Source organism: Gigantopelta aegis, chromosome 5 (assembly GCF_016097555.1).
Source record: "Gigantopelta aegis isolate Gae_Host chromosome 5, Gae_host_genome, whole genome shotgun sequence".
Lineage (NCBI taxonomy): Eukaryota > Metazoa > Mollusca > Gastropoda > Neomphalida > Peltospiridae > Gigantopelta > Gigantopelta aegis.
The window spans coordinates 5,634,263-5,652,957 of record NC_054703.1 but is presented as its reverse complement, the minus strand read 5'-3'; the positions used below and the strand labels follow the sequence as shown (position 1 = coordinate 5,652,957).

Sequence of the window (18,695 nt, the reverse complement as noted above, 5' to 3'; positions counted from 1 at the left end):
GTTCTTTCCTCTACAATGTTGGATGGAATCATTTCTGTGAGGTCTTCAGCTGTCTCGTCTATATCATCAGGTTTTTGGTCTACAACATCATCAGATGCATAAAGATCATCAGTAAGTGGTATGGCAGTATCTGATGAATAGACATATTCTGTCTTCTCAACACTAACACCATCTAATGGGTACATTTCGTGAATCATTTCCTCGCTATCAACATCTGATGAATAGATGTCCTGTGTTTTTTCCTCAGTAATATCTGATGGATAGATTTCTTCTGTCCTTTCCTCACTAACAACACCTGATGGGTAGATTTCTTCTGTCTTTTCCTCAGTAACAACATCTGATGGGTAGATTTCTTCTATCTTTTCCTCAGTAACAGCATCTGATGGGCAGATTTCTTCTGTCCTTTCCTCACTAACAACATCTGATGGGTAGATGTCTTCTGTCCTTTCCTCAGTAACAACATCTGATGGGTAGATTTCTTCTGTCCTTTCCTCAGTAACAACATCTGATGGGTAGATTTCTTCTGTCTTTTCCTCACTAACAACTTCTGATGGGTGGATTTCTTCTGTCTTTTCCTCAGTAATAACATCTGATGGGTAGATGTCTTCTATCTTTTCCTCAGTAACAACATCTGATGGGCAGATTTCTTCTGTCCTTTCCTCACTAACAACATCTGATGGGTAGATGTCTTCTGTCCTTTCCTCAGTAACAACATCTGATGGGTAGATTTCTTCTGTCTTTTCCTCAGTAACAACATCTGATGGGTAGATGTCTTCTATCTTTTCCTCACTAACAACTTCTAATGGGTAGATTTCTTCTATCTTTTCCTCACTAACAACTTCTGATGGGTAGATTTCTTCTATCTTTTCCTCAGTAACAACATCTGATGAGTAGATCTCTTGTGTCCTTTCCTCAGTAACGACATCTGATGGGCAAATTTCTTCTATCTTTTCCTCAGTAACAACATCTGATGGGTAGATTTCTTCTGTCTTTACATCTGATGGGCAGATTTCTTCTGTATGTTCCTCAGTAACAACATCTGATGGGTAGATTTCTTCTATCTTTTCCTCACTAACAACATCTGATGGGTAGATTTCTTCTGTCCTTTCCTCAGTAACAACATCTGATGGGTAGATTTCTTCTGTCTTTTCCTCACTAACATCATCTGATGGGTAGATTTCTTCTATCTTTTCCTCAGTAACAACATCTGATGGGTAGATTTCTTCTATCTTTTCCTCACTAACAACATCTGATGGGTAGATTTCTACTGTCTTTTCCTCACTAACAACATCTGATGATTTCTTCTGGCACATCTGATGGGTTTCTTCTATCTTTTCCTCAGTAACAACATCTGATGGGAAGATTTCTTCTATCTTTTCCTCTGATGGGAAGATTTGTTCTATCTTTTCCTCAGTAACAACATCTGATGGGAAGATTTCTTCTATCTTTTCCTCAGTAACAACATCTGATGGGCAGATTTCTTCTATCTTTTCCTCAGTAACAACATCTGATGGGCAGATTTCTTCTATCTTTTCCTCAGTAACAACATCTGATGGGTAGATTTCTTCTGTCTTTACATCTGATGGGCAGATTTCTTCTGTCTTTTCCTCACTAACAACATCTGATCGGTAGATTTCTTCTCTCCTTTCCTCAGTAACAACATCTGATGGGCAGATTTCTTCTATCTTTTCCTCACTAACAACATCTGATGGGTAGATTTCTTCTGTCTTTTCCTCACTAACAACTTCTGATGGGTAGATTTCTTCTGTCTTTTCCTCACTAACAACATCTGATGGGCAGATTTCTTCTAATGTCTCAGTAACAACAGATGGATATATTTCTTCTCTCTTTTCCTCAGTAATATTTGATGGGTAGTGGTCTGGTATCTCCTCTTCTTCAATTCCTTCCCTTGGTTTGTCTGGAATTGTTTCACCCTCATCGACTTCATAATCACCAGTCTCTTCAATCTCAGATTCAGAACATTCAGTAATTGGTTCAAATCCTGTCTTAACCTGCATGTTTATTCTCTTACCGACAATGATGTGTAGTTCTTGATCCAGAGGAATCTCGTGCTCAGTTTTCGATGTGAAGAAACCTTCCACCTCTCCAGACGCAGCAATGTTATCAACATACTGCTCAACATAATACCCTTCACCACCACCAGCAGTTTCCTGCTCATTCTCCTCTGTATCGGCACACTCTGATATGAAGGTATCAGCCCACAGTTTAGCCTCCAATTCAGATGGAGATTTCACCAAAATGTTTGACCAGATGGAGTTGTCTTCAAAATCAGGTTGGTCTCTTTCAATATCCAGATCACGTGGTCTATGTTGTTCACGTAATTCAGTTTTATCTTCAGTCTGAAACATTTCAACATCCGCCTTTTCCTTGACATCTATGCATTCTTCTGAGAATGTTTCTGGTTTTTCTTTGAATTCCATGGAAGCTGTGTATTCTTCTTCTAAAAATGTTTCTCCCTTTTCTTTGAACTCCATAAAATCTACATATTCTTCCTCTACAAATGTTTCTGCTTTTTCTTTCAATTCCATGGAATCAACTTCTTCTTGTGCTTCAGTTACTTCTTTTAATTCGGTAGCAACTACGTTTCCTTCTTCTAGGAATGTTTTAGCCTGTTCAGTTGTATTAATATCTTCACGTGTTTCAGTATCATGAACTTCAGGTTCCATGTCCGAGGAGCTAGGTAAAACATCAACACTTGTGTCATACTGTGCAATCTCCTTTTTGGGATGCTTTTTATCCCAGTGATATACTACAGCACCTGTGTCAACATCTGTTTCCATAATTACCATGTCCTCTTCAAAACTCAGCTGTTGGTCAAACACTGGATCTTGAGAGCTCACAGTATCTACTGCTGATGATATATCCTCATCTACAATGCGTTCTCCCGTCTCAGTGAGGATTGTGTCACCTTGCACTTCATCCTCAGATTCACATGTGCCCATCCTAAGTTCTTCATCTATTTGAGAAATTCCTTGTTTAATATTTGTTTCAGCAATGACACTTTCTTCTGGCATTTCTGGCACAATCAGTTCTTGTCCTTGAAACTCAGATTCATACGTTTCTCTTGTCTGGTGGACAGTTTCAACTGCTTCACAGATTTCTTGTTCAATAACTGCATCGCTGCTTGCCAGCACCAGTTTGGCAGATGACATTTCTTCTTGAATTTCCATTTCGTACTCTGTGTCTTTTGGCACATCAACATTCTCCTCAACTTCTGAAATTACTTCTTCAAAATGTGTTATAGATACAGGAATTTCTTGTTGAAGTTCTGGCTCAGATTTTAGTATGTCTTCTGATTCGGAAATTGTTTGATCAATATCAGCTTCAATGATTGAAATGCCATCTTGTATTTCTTCTGCTGTTGCTGTTTCTTTTATATCAGTTTCTTCTGGAGTTTCCGAGACATATGTCTCTTGTTGCGTTTCAGAAATAGCAATGTCTTCTTGTCTTTCAGGAATGGCCTTTTCATCTTGTAGAATGTATTCTTCTCTTTCAAACTCATATTCCAGTGTGTCCGTGAGCAAATCCACACCTTCCATTTCAGAAATTGCTGCTGCAATATCTGCTGCAGTTATAGGAATGTCTTTTTGTGTTTCAGAAATAACAATGTCTTCTTGGGTTTCAGATATTGCAATGACTTCTTGTTCTTCAGAAACAACTATTTCTTCTTGTGTTTCGTCGTGTGTTCTATCTGTTATTTCAGTCACGACAGTTTCATCTGGTGTTTTACTCACATCAACATCTTCTGGTGTTTCACTCACAACTCCTTCAAAAACAGCAATGTCTTCTTTCTTTTCAGAGATATCAATTTCTCCTTGTTTTTCAGAGATTGGAATCACATATTGTTCTTGAGAGGCAACTATTCCATCTGGTGTTTGCTGCGTTTTTTCATCTGTTTCAGTCACAGCAATTTGTTCTATGTCTGTCACATAAATGTCTTCTTCTGTTTCAGCTACATCTATTTCTTCTCTTGTTTCAGCCACATAAATGTCTTCTGTTGTTTCAGTCACAGCAATTTCTTCTTCAGAGACATCGGTTTCTTGCTGTATTTCACAAATAGCGATCTCTTCTTTTGTTTCTGAAATAGGAATGATTTCTTGTGTCTCTGGGATTGCAATGTATTCTTGAGATTCAGAGATAACAATGCTCTCTTGAGTTTCGGAGTCTGGAATGTCTTCTTGAGTTTCAAAAATAGCAATGACTTCTTGTGTTTCAGAGATTGCAATGTCTTCTTGTGTTTTAGTGATAGCGATCTCTTCTTTTGTTTTTGAAATACCAGTGACGTCTTGTCCAGAGATTGAAATAAATTCTTGTTGTTCAAAGACCGAAATGATTTCTTGTTCCTTAGAGACTGGAACGACGTCTTGTTCTTCAGACATAGCTATTTCTTTTGGTGTTTCCTGTGTTCCTTCTGGCATTTCATCCTCAGAAGTTTCTTCTCTTTGTACAGTCACAATAATTTCTTCTGTTTTTTTAGTCACAGCGATTTCGTCCAATTCAGAAATTGTTGCTGCCATATCTCCTTCAGTTATAGAAATATCTTCCTGCATTTCACTAACAATACCTTCGTCTTGTGTTTCAGAGATTGCAATATCTTCCTGTGTTTCAGAGATAGCAATGTCCTCGTGTCTTTCAGAGATATCAATGACGTCTTGTTCTTCAAATATCTCAATGACTTCTTCCTGTGTATCAGAGACAGGCATGGTTTCATTTTCTTCAGATATCTCAATGTCTTCTTGTTCTTCAGAGACATCTATTTCTTCGAGTCTTTCAGACATATATCTTTCTTGTTGTGTTTCATCTGGTGTTTCAGTCACATCAATTTCTTCTGGTGTTTCAGAGATGGCAATGTTTTGTTCCATTTCAGTGATAGCAATATGTTCTTGTGTCTCCCAGATAGCAGTGTCTCCTTGTTCTCCAGAGACTGGAATGACGTCTTGTTCTTCAGAGACAGGTATTTCTTCTGGTGTTTCCTCTGGCATTTCAGTCACAGCTATTTCTTTCCTTTGTTCAGTCACAGCAATTTCTTCTGTTATTTGAGTCACAGCAATTTCGTCCATTTCAGAAATTGCTGCTGTAATATCTGCTTCAGTTATAGAAATATCTTCCTGTATTTCACAGATAATACTGTCTTCCTGTGTTTCAGAAATGTCAGTATCTTCTGGTGTGTCAGAGATAGCAATGTCTTCTTGTGTTTTACAAATTGCATTGACATCTTGTTCTTCAGAGACAGTTTCAGCCATAAAAATTTCTTCTGTTGGTTCAGTTACAGCAATATTTTCTGTTGTTTCAGAGATAGCAATGTCTTCCTGGATTTGAGAAATTGGAATGACTTCTTGTGTTTCAGAGATAGCAATGACGTCTTGTTCTTCAGAGACTGGAATGAATTCTTGTTCTTCAGAGATTGGAATGACTTCACGTTGTTCGCAGACAGCTATTTCTTCTGGCGATTCCGGTGCTTCTTCTGGCTTGTCAGCCACAGCAGTTTCTTCTTTTTCTTCAGTCACAGCAATGTCTTCCATTTCTGAAACTGCCTCTGCAATATCTGCTTCAGATATAGAAATGTCTTCCTGCATTTCATAGAAAATACCGTCTGTTTGTAATTCAGAGATAAATATGTCTTCTTGTGTTTCAGAGATAACAATGTATTCCTGTGTTTCAGAAATAGCAATGTCTTCTTGTGTTTCAGAGATAGCCATTTCTTCTTGTTCTTCAGAGATCGCAATGGCCTCTCTTCTTCAGAGATAGCATTTCTTCTTGTGTTTCAGAGACAGCAATGTCTTCTTGTGTTTCAGAGATTAGCAATTCTTCTTGTGTTTCAGAAAGAGCAGCTTCTTCTCTTTGTTCTGTCACAGCAATTTCTTCATTTGTGAAATAGTCGCTCCAAGATCTGCTTCAGCTTCTGTCTTCAGAGATTGCAATGTCTTGCTGTGTTTCGAAAATAGCAATGTCTTCTTGTGTTTCAGAGATAGCAATGTCTTCTTGTGTTTCAGAGATAGCAATGTCTTCTTGTGTTTCAGAGATAGCAACTTCTTCTTGTGTTTCAGAGATTGCAATGTCTTCTTGTGTTTCAGAGATAGCAACTTCTTCTTGTGTCTCAGAGATAGCAATGTCTTCTTGTGTTTCAGAGATAGCAATGTCTTCTTGTGTTTCAGAGATAGCAATGTCTTCTTGTGTTTCAGAGATAGCAATGTCTTCTTGTGCTCAGAGATTTCAGTTCCTGTTCTTCAGATAGCAACTTCTTCTTGTTCTTCAGAGACAGCTATTTCTTCTTGTGTTTCAGAGATGTGCAATTCCTTCTTGTGTTTCAGAGATAGCAATGTCTTCTTGTGTTTCAGAGATAGCAATGTCTTCTTGTTTCAGAGATAGGTGGTCTTGTTTTCGTCTGTTGTTTCAGAGTTTCATAGCAATGTCTTCTTGTGTTTCAGACCAATATTCAAGTGCCTCTTTGGTTCTTCAGAGATAGCAATTGAAATTCTGCTTGTCTCTTCAGATAGCAATGTCTTCTTGTGTTTCAGAGATAGCAATGTCTTCTGGTCTTTCAGAGATCGCATTGGCCTCTGGTTCTTCAGAGACAGCTATTTCTTCTTGTTCTTCAGAGATCGCAATGGCCTCTGGTTCTTCAGAGACAGCTATTTCTTCTTGTGTTTCAGAGATCGCAGTGACCTCTGGTTCTTCAGAGACAGCTATTTCTTCTTGTTTTTCAGAGATCGCAATGGCCTCTGGTTCTTCAGAGACAGCTATTTCTTCTTGTGTTTCAGAGATCGCAATGGCCTCTGGTTCTTCAGAGACAGCTATTTCTTCTTGTTTTTCAGAGATCGCAATGACCTCTGGTTCTTCAGAGACAGCTATTTCTTCTGGTGTTTCTGAGATCGCAATGGCCTCTGGTTCTTCAGAGACAGCTATTTCTTCTTGTTCTTCAGAGATCGCAATGACCTCTGGTTCTTCAGAGACAGCTATTTCTTCTGGTATTTCTGAGATAGCAATGGCCTCTGGTTCTTCAGAGACAGCTATTTCTTCTTGTGTTTCAGAGATTGCAATGTGTTCTTGTGCTTCAGAGATAGCAACGTCTTCTTGTGTTTCAGAGATTGCAATGGGCTCTGGTTCTTCAGAGACAGCCATTTCTTCTGGTGTTTCTGAGATCGCAATGACCTCTGGATCTTCAGAGACAGCTATTTCTTCTGGTGTATCTGAGATCGCAATGGCCTCTGGTTCTGCAGATACAGCTATTTCTTCTTGTTCTTCAGAGACCGCAATGACCTCCGGTTCTTCAGAGACAGCTATTTCTTCTGGTGTTTCTGAGATCGCAATGGCCTCTGGTTCTTCAGAGACAGCTATTTCTTCTGGTGTTTTTGAGATTGAAATGGCCTCTGGTTCTTCAGAGACAGCTATTTCTTCTTGTTCTTCAGATATCGCAATGACCTCTGGTTCTTCAGAGACAGCTATTTCTTCTGGTGTTTCAGACATAGCAATGTTTTCTTGTGTTTCAGAGATTGCAATGTCTTCTTGTGTTTCTGAGATAGCAATACCTTCTAGTTTTTCAGTGATGGTCTTTTCGTCTGGCGTTTCAGAGATAGCAATGTCTACTTCTTTTTCAAACTCATATTCCAGTGCTTCTTTGGGTAACACCATACCTTCAATTTCAGAAATTGCTGCTTCAACATCGGCTTCAGTTATAGCAATGTCTTGTGTTTCAGAGATAGCATTGTTTTGTTGTGTTTCAGAGATAGCAACGTCTTGTTGTGTTTCAGAGATAGCAATGTCTTGTTGTGTTTCAGAGATAGCAATGTCTTCTTGTGTTTCAGAGATAGCAACTTCTTCTTGTGTTTCAGAGATAGCAATGGCCTCTGCTTCTTCAGAGACAGCTATTTCTTCTGGTGTTTCAGAGATTGCAACGTCTTTTTGTGATTCAGAGATAGTAACTTCTTCTTGTGTTTCAGAGATAGAAACGTCTTCTTGTGTTTCAGAGATTGCAATGTCTTCTTGTGATTCAGAGATGGCAATACCTTCTTGTTTTTCAATGGTGGTCTTTTCGTCTGATGTTTCAGAGACAGCAATGTCTACTTCCTTCAAACTCATATCAGAGTGCTTCTGTGGGTAACACCACACCCTCTGGTGTTTTAGAAACTGCTGCTTCAGTATCGGCTTCAGTTATAGCAATGTCTTCTTGTGTTTCAGAGATAGCAAAGTCTTCTTGTGTTTCAGAGATTGCAATGGTCTTCTTGTGTTTCAGAGACAGCAATTTCTTCTTGTGTTTCAGAGATCGCAATGTCCTCTTGTGTTTCAGAGACAGCAATTTCTTCTTGTGTTTCTGAGATAGCAATGGCCTTTGTCTGGTGTTTCAGAGATAGCAATTTCTTCTTGTTTTTCAGAGATCGCATATTCTTCTTGTGTTCTTCAGAGACAGCTACCTTCTTCTTGTTCTTCAGAGATTGCAATGACCTCTGGTTCTTCAGAGACAGCTATTTCTTCTTGTGTTTCAGAGATAGCAATGTCTTCTTGTGTTTCAGAGATAGCAACTTCTTCTTGTGTTTCAGAGATAGCAATGTCTTCTTGTGTTTCAGAGATAGCAATGTCTTCTTGTGTTTCAGAGATAGCAATGGCCTCTGCTTCTTCAGAGACAGCTATTTCTTCTGGTGTTTCAGAGATTGCAACGTCTTTTTGTGATTCAGAGATAGTAACTTCTTCTTGTGTTTCAGAGATAGAAACTTCTTCTTGTGTTTCAGAGATAGAAACGTCTTCTTGTGTTTCAGAGATTGCAATGTCTTCTTGTGATTCAGAGATAGCAATATCTTCTTGTTTTTCAATGGTGGTCTTTTCGTCTGACGTTTCAGAGATAGCAATGTCTACTTCCTTTTCAAACTCATATTCCAGTGCCTCTGTGGGTAACACCACACCCTCAATTTTAGAAACTGCTGCTTCAATATCTGCTTCAGTTATAGCAAAGTCTTCTTGTGTTTCAGGGATATCAATGTCTTCTGGACTTTCAGAGATAGCATTGGTCTCTGGTTCTTCAGAGACAGCTATTTCTTCTTGTTCTTCAGAGATCGCAATGACCTCTGGTTCTTCAGAGACAGCTATTTCTTCTTGTGTTTCAGAGATCGCAATGGCCTCTGGTTCTTCAGAGACAGCTATTTCTTCTTGTTCTTCAGAGATCGCAATGACCTCTGGTTCTTCAGAGACAGCTATTTCTTCTGGCATTTCCGAGATCGCAATGGCCTCTGGTTCTTCAGAGACAGGTACTTGTTCTTGTGTTTCAGAGATTACAATGCCATCTAGTTCCTTAGAGACAGCTATTTCTTCTTGTGTTTCAGAGAGTGTAACTTTATCTTGTGTTTCAGAGATTGCAAAGTCTTCTTGTGTCTCAGAGATTGCAATGTCTTCTTGTGTTTCAGAGATTGCAATGACCTCTGGTTCTTCAGAGACAGCTATTTGTTCTGGTGTTTCTGAGATCGCAATGACCTCTGGTTCTTCAGAGACAGCTATTTCTTCTTGTATTTCAGAGATCGCAATGGCCTCTGGTTCTTCAGAGACAGCTACTTGTTCTTGTGTTTCAGAGATTACAATGCCATCTAGTTCCTCAGAGATAGCAATTTCTTCTTGTGTTTCAGAGATAGCAACTTCTTCTTGTGTTTCAGAGATTGCAATGTCTTCTTGTGTTTCAGAGATAGCAATTTCTTCTTGTGTTTCAGAGATTGCAATGACCTCTGGTTCTTCAGAGACAGCTATTTCTTCTGGTGTTTCTGAGATCGCAATGGCCTCTGGTTCTTCAGAGACAGCTATTTCTTCTTGTTCTTCAGAGATCGCAATGACATCTGGTTCTTCAGACACAGCTATTTCTTCTTGTGTTTCAGTCATAGCAATGTTTTCTTGTGTTTCAGAGATTGCAACTTCTTCTTGTGTTTCAGAGATAGCAACTTCTTCTTGTGTTTCAGAGATAGCAATTTCTTCTTGTGTTTCAGAGATAGCAACTTCTTCTTGTGTTTCAGAGATAGCAATTTCTTCTTGTGTTTCAGAGATAGCAACGTCTTCTTGTGTTTCAGAGATTGCAATGACCTCTGGTTCTTCAGAGACAGCTATTTCTTCTGGTGTTTCCGAAATCGCAATGGCCTCTGGTTCTTCAGAGACAGCTATTTCTTCTAGTGTTTCAGAGATCGCAATGACCTCTGGTTCTTCAGATACAGCTATTTCGTCTGGTGTGTCTGAGATCGCAATGGCCTCCGGTTCTTCAGAGACAGCTATTTCTTCTGGTGTTTCTGAGATCGCAATGGCCTCTGGTTCTCAGAGATAGCTATTTCTTCTGGTGTTTCTGAGATCGCAATGGCCTCTGGTTCTTCAGAGACAGCTATTTCTTCTGGTGTTTCTGAGATCGCAATGGCCTCTGGTTCTTCAGAGACAGCTATTTCTTCTGGTGTTTCTGAGATCGCAATGGCCTCTGGTTCTGCAGAGACAGCTATTTCTTCTTGTTCTTCAGAGATCGCAATGACCTCCGGTTCTTCAGATACAGCTATTTCGTCTGGTGTGTCTGAGATCGCAATGGCCTCTGGTTCTTCAGAGACAGCTATTTCTTCTGGTGTTTTTGAGATCGCAATGGCCTCTGGTTCTGCAGAGACAGCTATTTCTTCTTGTTCTACAGAGATCGCAATGACCTCCGGTTCTTCAGATACAGCTATTTCGTCTGGTGTGTCTGAGATCGCAATGGCCTCCGGTTCTTCAGATACAGCTATTTCTTCTGGTGTTTCTGAGATCGCAATGGCCTCTGGTTCTGCAGAGACAGCTATTTCTTCTTGTTCTTCAGAGATCGCAATGACCTCCGGTTCTTCAGATACAGGTATTTCGTCTGGTGTGTCTGAGATCGCAATGGCCTCTGGTTCTTCAGAGACAGCTATTTCTTCTGGTGTTTCTGAGATCGCAATGGCCTCTGGTTCTTCAGAGACAGCTATTTCTTCTTGTTTCTACAGAGATCGCAATGACCTCTGGTTCTTCAGATACAGCTATTTCGTCTGGTGTGTCTGAGATCGCAATGGCCTCCGGTTCTTCAGAGACAGCTATTTCTTCTGGTGTTTCTGAGATCGCAATGGCCTCTGGTTCTGCAGAGACAGCTATTTCTTCTTGTTCTTCAGAGATCGCAATGACCTCCGGTTCTTCAGATACAGGTATTTCGTCTGGTGTGTCTGAGATCGCAATGGCCTCTGGTTCTTCAGAGACAGCTATTTCTTCTTGTGTTTCTGAGATCGCAATGACCTCTGGTTCTTCAGAGACAGCTATTTCTTCTGGTGTTTCTGAGATCGCAATGTCCTCTGGTTCTTCAGAGATAGCTATTTCTTCTTGTGTTTCAGAGATTGCAATGGCCTCTGGTTCTTCAGAGACAGCTATTTCTTCTGGTGTTTCTGAGATCGCAATGTCCTCTTGTTCTTCAGAGATAGCAACTTCTTCTTGTGTTTCAGAGATAGCAATGTCTTCTTGTGTTTCAGAGATTGCAATGTCTTCTTGTGTTTCAGAGATAGCAATTTCTTCTTGTGTTTCAGAGATTGCAATGTCTTCTTGTGTTTCAGAGATAGCAATTTCTTCTTGTGTTTCAGAGATAGCAACTTCTTCTTGTGTTTCAGAGATAGCAATATCTTCTTGTGTTTCAGAGATTAAAATGGCATCTGGTTCTTTAGAGAAAGCTATTTCTTCTTGTGTTTCAGAGATAGCACCTTCTTCTTGTGTTTCAGAGATAGCATTTATTTTCTTGTATTTGAGAAACAGCAAATGTCTTGTTCTTCAGAGACAGCTATTGACGTCTTCTGTTGTTTCAGAGATCGCAATGGCCTCTGGTTCTTCAGAGACAGCTATTTCTTCTGTTGTTTCAGTCCGAGCAATTTCCTCTGTTGTTTCAGAGACAGCTATTTCTTCTGGTGTTTTTGAAACTCGCAATGGCCTCTGGTTCTTCAGAGACAGCTATTTCTTCCTGTGTTTCAGACATAGCAATTTCTTCTTGTGTTTCAGAGACTGGAATTTCTTCTTGTTTTCAGAGATAGCAACTTCTTCTTGTGTTTCAGAGATAGCTATTTCTTCTTGTGTTTCAGAGATTGCAATGTCTTCTTGACATTTCAGAGACAGCAATTTCTTCTTGTTTTTCAGTGCAATTTCTTCTGGTGTTTCAGAGACAGCAATTTCTTCTTGTGTTTCAGAGAAAACAATTTCTTCTGGCATTTCAGTCACAGCAATTTCTTCTTTTGTTTCAGTCACAGACATTTCTTCTAGTTGTTCAGTCACAGCAATTTCTTGTGGTGTTTCAGAGATAGCAATGTCTTCCTGTGTTTCAGAGATAATTATGGTGTCTTGTTCTTGAGACACAGCTTTTTCTTTTAGTGTTTCCTGTGTTTCTTCTGGCGTTTCAGTCGCTGCAGTTTCTTCTCTCTGTTCATACATACCACTTTCTTCTGATGTTTCAGAGATAGTAATGTCTTCTAGTGTTTCAGAGATAGCAATTTCTTCTTGTGTTTCACACATAATTTCTTCTTGTGTTTCAGAGATAACAATGTCTTCTTGTTTTTGAGAGATTGCAGTGACTTCCTGTTCTTCAGACAACACAGTGACTTCTTGTTCTTCACAGACAGCTATTTCGTCTGGTGTTTCGGACATATATCTTTCTTCTTGTGTCCCTTCTGGTGTCTCAGTAAGTGCAATATCCTCTGTTGTTTCAGAGACCTCTTTCGCTTCCTGTATTTCAGAGATAGGAATGTCTTCTTTTGTTACAGAGATAGTAGTATCTTCTTCGCTTCCTAACTCATATTGCAGTGTGTCTTTGGGCAACACACCATCTTCCATTTCGGAAATTGCTGCTTCAATATCTGCTTCAGTTATAGCAATCTCTTCTTGTGTTTCAGAGATAGCAATGTCTTCTTGTGTTTCAGAGACAGCAATGTCTTCTTGTGTTTCAGAGATAGCAATGTCTTCCTGTGTTTCAAAGATAGCAATGTCTTGTTGTGTTTCAGATATAGCAAGGTCTTGTTGTTTTTCAGAGATAGCAATATCTTCCTGTGTTTCAGAGATAGCAATATCTTCCTGTGTTTCAGAGATAACAATATCTTCCTGTGTTTCAGAGATAGCAATGTCTTCCTGTGTTTCAGAGATAGCAATATCTTCCTGTGTTTCAGAGATAAAAATATCTTCCTGTGTTTCAGAAATAGCAATGTCTTCCTGTGTTTCAGAGATAGCAATGTCTTCCTGTGTTTCAGTGATATCAAAGTCTTCCTGTGTTTCAGAGATAGCAATGTCTTCTTGTGTTTCAGAGATAGCAATGTCTTCCTGTGTTTCAGAGATATCAAAGTCTTCCTGTGTTTCAGAGATAGTAATGTCTTGCCGTGTTTCAGATATAGCAATGCCTTCCTGTGTTTTAGTGACAGACATGGCTTCTTGTCCTTCAGATATCTCAATTACGTCTTGTTCATCAGAGAATATTTCGTCTGGTGTTTTGGACATATATCTTTCTTTTTGTGTTTCAGCCACATCAGTTTTTTCAGTAGTTTCTGTCACAGCGATTTCTTCTACTCTTTCAGACAGAGCAATATCTTCTGTTTCAGTCAGAGTACTTTTTTCTGTTTCAGTCACATTAATTTCTTCTAATGTTTCAGTCACAGAAATGTGTTCTGTTGTGTCAGTCATACAAATTGTTTCTGCTGTTTCAGTCACAGCAATCTGTTCTGCTGTTTCAGCCACAGCAATTTCTTCTGTTTCAGTCTCACCAATTTCTTCCATTCTTCCTTTCATTGCAGAAATTGCTTCTTCAATATCTGCTTCTGTTATTGAAGTTTCATCATGTGTCTCAGAAGTATATTCTACTTGAGGTTCAGACAGCATGGCAACTTCTTGTCCCTTAAGCTCATATTCAAATGTTTCTTTGGTCGAACTGTGTATCTGTTGTGCATCTCCAATGCCTTGTGTTTCTTGCTGTAGTTCAGAGGTCACTATATCTTGTACTTCAACGACTGAAGTATCCTCATCTCTTTCATACAGAACCTCTTGTGCTTCACTTTCATCTTGAACAATTTCCTGTATATTTTCTGCGACAGGTTGTATTGAGTCACTTGGTATTTCAATGTAATACCCTGTCTGTTCAATTACTGAAATTCTTTCTTGTGTTTCAGACATGATGCTTTCCTTTCGTAAATCCAAATCACAAATGTCCTTAGTTTCACTTTCAGATTCCGAAATGTGTTTGCCTACATGAACATTATCTTCAACGTTAAAAATATCTTGTCCAGTGTAACCTTCAGTCTTTAAATCTTCTTCTTGTAGTTTTGTAACAAATGCTTCTTCTTGTCTTTCGAAGAGAGCAATGTCTTGTCTCACAGAAACAGACATTTCTCTTGATATAATATCAGTCTGATAACTTTGTTGTGAAACATTCTTGTCTTCTCCCACAACATGTGTTGATTCTTCAAACTCGTCTAACTGTGAACCTCTATTAAAGATTTTCTCACCTGTTTCAGCTACAATCTTGATCTTCTGTTCGTCATCTTCCACCTGCATGCTGATGTCTTCTTCTCTAGTTTCTTGTAATCCCGACTCCTCTGCATTCTTCTCATCTTGTCTGCTTTCAACTGCAAATATCACTGGACACGTGATGACAGTGGACACATGTATCGAGACTGCACTGGATGAGTAGCGCTGTGCCGAAATAGATGGTGGAGAATCATCGAATCTTACCATCCTCTGAAACATCTCTGCTGCGAGAGCATACCTAATATCTTCTCCATTTTCTATCTTTGCGAAATCACCACTTTGAGGATGCTCAGATGTTTCTTCTGCCACTTCCTTCTCGTCTGCTTGAAGCTGATCCATTCTTTTCTTCCAAGGTGCCAGTTCTACTGTGGCAATGAACGTCTGCGCTGGCAGGTAGCGCATGATGGCCTCACTCTGAACTACTTCAGGGGTCCACATCTCCGCCGCCTGCTGCATGCCAAGCACCCCTAGCTTCAGCAGCTCCACGTTCTGGTATTCCATCAAGCTTACAGATTCAGTGTTAACAAATGTCATAGCTGAGTGACGAATCACAGATTTCTGTAGTTTAGTATCCTCTGTAATCAACTGTCCAGCTCTGATTTTAGATGCTGCATTTTCAATAGCTTCTATCTCACCTCCATCGTCAACATTTACTAGAACATTTTCTTCCAGATTGTCAAGAGATGGATGTTCTGTATATGGTACGATATGACTCGGCGTGACGTCAGTTACTCCATTACTTCCAGTAAGAGACACTGCGTCTGAAAACTGTCCTCCTTCACTGACCAGTTCCGAGCTTTCTGTACCTGGAGACTCCTCTTCTTCAACAGGCAGAATGTCATTGAACTCTGTTCCCACAGTTATCTGTCCTTGTGAAACTCCTTCACTGATATCATCATCACCAGCTGCTTCAATCTTAGAAGCAGATAATGTTCTCTCGGTCGTAAAGGTCATAGGAGCTGATTCTTCTGTTGGAGAAGTGGCAATCTGCTCTTGTGAATCATCCATGGTCTGTTTTGTAGGGAATGTTTCTGGTGCACACTCATAAAAAACACTGATGTTTGAATCGTGATCTGTTGTAACCAATTTGTCATTCTCCTCGATACAGAATGTATCTGGGGCTGATTCTTCATCAGAAAGAACATGTGATGACAGACCCAGACTGTAAAAATCGCCTTGAACTGGAGCCATGTCAATTGATTCTAGTATTGAATCAGGGGTTGTTGATTCACACAAACTTTGATCACTTTCAAATGTCTCTTGAACTCTACCCTCGTCCTTGTGTGTTACTACATCAGAGAAAGATTCTTCAGTTTCACGTTTGGGAACTGCTGACGTCAACAGTTCTCGATGCGATGCCACTTCACTTGTAGAAACATTTTCCGAGACGGGAACGTAGTCCTGAGGAAATGAAGAGGTTGAATCTCTTTTTACTGATTCCACATCATCCATGGAGCCGCATTCTGAACCATTCTGTTCAGCTAGCTTAGCATCAACAACTGTAACCATGCTGGATGAGGTGTCTGATTCTGTTGTTATGGAATCACCGGAGACATCCTCAAATTCATCAACTATCTCCGAAAATGTGTCTATTTGAACATAACTTTGAGACACCATACCTTCAGCTGGTTCATCACTCACACATTTCAAATCTGGTCCTTGTTCAGTTTCTGTATCTAACTGATTGAGAAGCTCCTCATCCTCGGTGAACTGATCACCAGCAGTCAGTACTGAAGGTACTTCAAAGACATCACTTACTTCTTCAGCTGGTGACAGAAGGGTTCCTTCTGATGCCTCAGAACTGAAAGAGTCAAACCCAACCATGAACTGTTTCTCCTTCATGCCATATTCGTCATAATTTTCAAGATGAATCACACTTTCACCATTGGAGATTAAGTCAAAATGTTCAGCTGGAGTAAGTAATGCTTCGTGGTCAGAGGATGGTGGACTTACTGCTCCCATGATGAAGCGAGAGTCTGTAGTGAAGTCTTCAGAAAGCTCCTCCAGATTTTCATGGTCAGAAACTGAAGACGCAATGCTTTGATCCAGTGGTAAGTCTGTCTGTTGAGAATCAGTGACTGTTGAATCAACTTTGTCTGCTGCAGACTCTACTAACATATCAGTGTCATGAAACGTGACAGCTGAGGATACCATGTTTTCATCTGGTGATAAGTCTGTCTCTTGTACCATTCTTTCATTCAACATTTGTTTAGAATCATTGACTGTTGAATCAATGTCATCTACAGCTGACCCAACTGACAGATCAGTATCCTTAAATATTACAGGATAGTCTTTCGGTTCGGATTGTGCAATCATGGCAGCTGATAAAACACTTTCATCTCTGGAATAGACATTTTCACCCGTATCTTCAGTATCTAGAGGTAATCTAGTATCCTCTTCAGCTTGATAACTCGATTCATAATCAGCTGCAGGAATGTTCTCAAAGGTCTCAACAGATGATTTTTCAGACAAATCATCAGTTGTTTGGATAAGAATATTTGATTGTTCTAAGTCATCTTCAGTTGACTGGGTTTTAGTATCTGTCTGTATCACGGTATCATAAGTTGACTGGAAAACATCTTTGGTTTCTGAAGTAACACTCTCGGACTGGTTAGCATTTATGTCATAGGATGATGTAACACCTGCCAGCTGGTCATAGCCAGTCACTGGCGAACCATCACTTGAACCAGCATCTGCATCTTTTACTGTGGAATAGTAATCAAGGTTTTCAGAATCTACACTTCTGTATATTGACTCTTCATCCTCTTTCTGGGAATCAACACGTTCCTCTAAAACACAGGCAGAATACGCATCAAACAAAAGGAGTTTAGTCTCTTCCTGTGGAGTTGTGTCTGGCGTCGTATACTCGGACACAATAATGGTTGGCTGTCCTGTCATGGACATATCGCTATATACAGCCTCTGTGTCAAGGTCTGGGAAAGGTTGTGGAAATGAAGAAGGTCCCTCTGTATGTGAAAGCACTTTGGTTTCATCAACAAATCTACCCGTGGAATTTTCTGACGGATACTCGTGACTGAAAGTGTCAGAGTAGACTCCACTGTCAGATGGATACGTATCACTGGTCCCATCTCCCATGGATGAAAAATGTGAAAGACTCTGGTCAGCGTGAAAGGTATCCACCTCTCTGGAACTAGTCTCTTGTTCTGAACTGAGGACTTTTTCTGGAAGGACATTTCCACCAGAAACATCCTTGAAATGAACATGTTTTTCATAGTATGTTTCTTCGTAAGTTATCTCACATAAACCATCGTCATCTGCATGCCTGGAACCGTCCACCATCCCAGAAGGAAGATCCTGGTGAGGTGTATCTTCAGAATCTTCAATTTCACAAACAAGTCGCTCCATTTCTTCAAAAGAATCACTGCCTGAGATACTCCTACTGCATTCCTCCAATGGGCTGTGTCTCTCTCCGTATTCTTGCAATGGGATTTGACTCTCACTGTATTCTTCAAATGGACTGTGACTACGACTGTGTTCTTCCAGTGGGCTGTGGACCTGACTGTGATCCTCCAATGAACTACTCTCATCAATAACTTCCCAGGCTGAATCATCCATAGTTCTGTCCAGCCCACTGTCAGGATCTGTACCATGACTGATGTCTTTTGTCAAGTTCTTTATCTCGCCTATAATGTTCCTGAACTCCCCAGCAATGTTGATGGGCGTGCTCCTGTCCTGTAGCACCAAGGGAGCTTCTGGCAGCACCATATCCTCGAGGTTGTCGTAGATGCTGTCTGAGAGGATGTCCGTGGCGTCGCCTCCCGACAGAGTGCTGGCCGAAGACTGTGAGCTCGTCATGTCCGAGATGCTCATGCACTGGGCCACGTCATGCTCGGTCAGCTCAGCGTCAGATACTTCCGACACCGACATATTGAGTCCAGTGTCATCACTGACGTCCAAATCTGACAGGAGACTGGTGTTCATGATATCACTTTTCTCCGCAGAAAGTCTCTGTGTGACGTTTTCTTCGTTGTCGATGATTTTCAATAGGTCTTGTGTTTGGGTTTGACTGGTTACGTCTCTGTTGTCGAGAATCTCGATTTCGCTGTAATCAACAGTTTCAGATTTTTCTCTGAACGCTTCGTTGTCGAGGATGCACTGAGTGATATTAAACTCAAAGTCTTCCTTTGTTTCACCCGTGTCCTCTTCCTCTCTGAACTGCA

General features: G+C 40.2%; 3 protein-coding genes across 3 annotated transcripts in view; all 3 read right to left on the bottom strand.

Moving 5' to 3' along the window:
• Positions 1 to 5,870: 5,870 nt before the first annotated feature.
• Positions 5,871 to 8,100, bottom strand: LOC121373494 (flocculation protein FLO11-like). Its single transcript, XM_041500164.1, has 2 exons — positions 6,520 to 8,100; positions 5,871 to 6,224 (listed from the first exon to the last, which is right to left on the bottom strand). Exons 1-2 carry the CDS (start codon positions 8,098 to 8,100, stop codon positions 5,871 to 5,873), a joined length of 1,935 nt encoding a protein of 644 aa, XP_041356098.1.
• A 318-nt stretch (positions 8,101 to 8,418) lies between these two features.
• LOC121373493 (serine-aspartate repeat-containing protein I-like) lies at positions 8,419 to 9,879 on the bottom strand. The gene has a single exon (XM_041500163.1). It carries the CDS (start codon positions 9,877 to 9,879, stop codon positions 8,419 to 8,421), a length of 1,461 nt encoding a protein of 486 aa, XP_041356097.1.
• A 380-nt stretch (positions 9,880 to 10,259) lies between these two features.
• Positions 10,260 to 18,695, bottom strand: part of LOC121373492 (microtubule-associated protein futsch-like) — a 104,704-nt gene continuing 96,268 nt past the window's right edge. Inside the window, exons 10-12 of the mRNA XM_041500161.1 lie at positions 11,988 to 18,695; positions 11,014 to 11,672; positions 10,260 to 10,976 (exon numbers count right to left, since the gene is read on the bottom strand). The exon at positions 11,988 to 18,695 is cut by the window's right edge and continues 361 nt beyond it. Coding sequence (XP_041356095.1) covers positions 10,260 to 10,976; positions 11,014 to 11,672; positions 11,988 to 18,695 — 8,084 coding nt within the window. The remainder of the gene's footprint in view (positions 10,977 to 11,013; positions 11,673 to 11,987) is intronic.

Bases quoted from the DNA above. Each gene is read 5' to 3' on its own strand.
- LOC121373494 (XM_041500164.1), bottom strand. From the start codon at position 8,100: ATGAGTTTGAAGGAAGTAGACATTGCTGTCTCTGAAACATCAGACGAA. The intron at 6,225-6,519 runs GCTATCTGAAGA...GAAATCTCTGAG, and splicing joins CTGAAACACAAGAAGACATT to CACAAGAAGACATTGCTATC.
- LOC121373493 (XM_041500163.1), bottom strand. From the start codon at position 9,879: ATGACTGAAACACAAGAAGAAATAGCTGTGTCTGAAGAACCAGATGTC.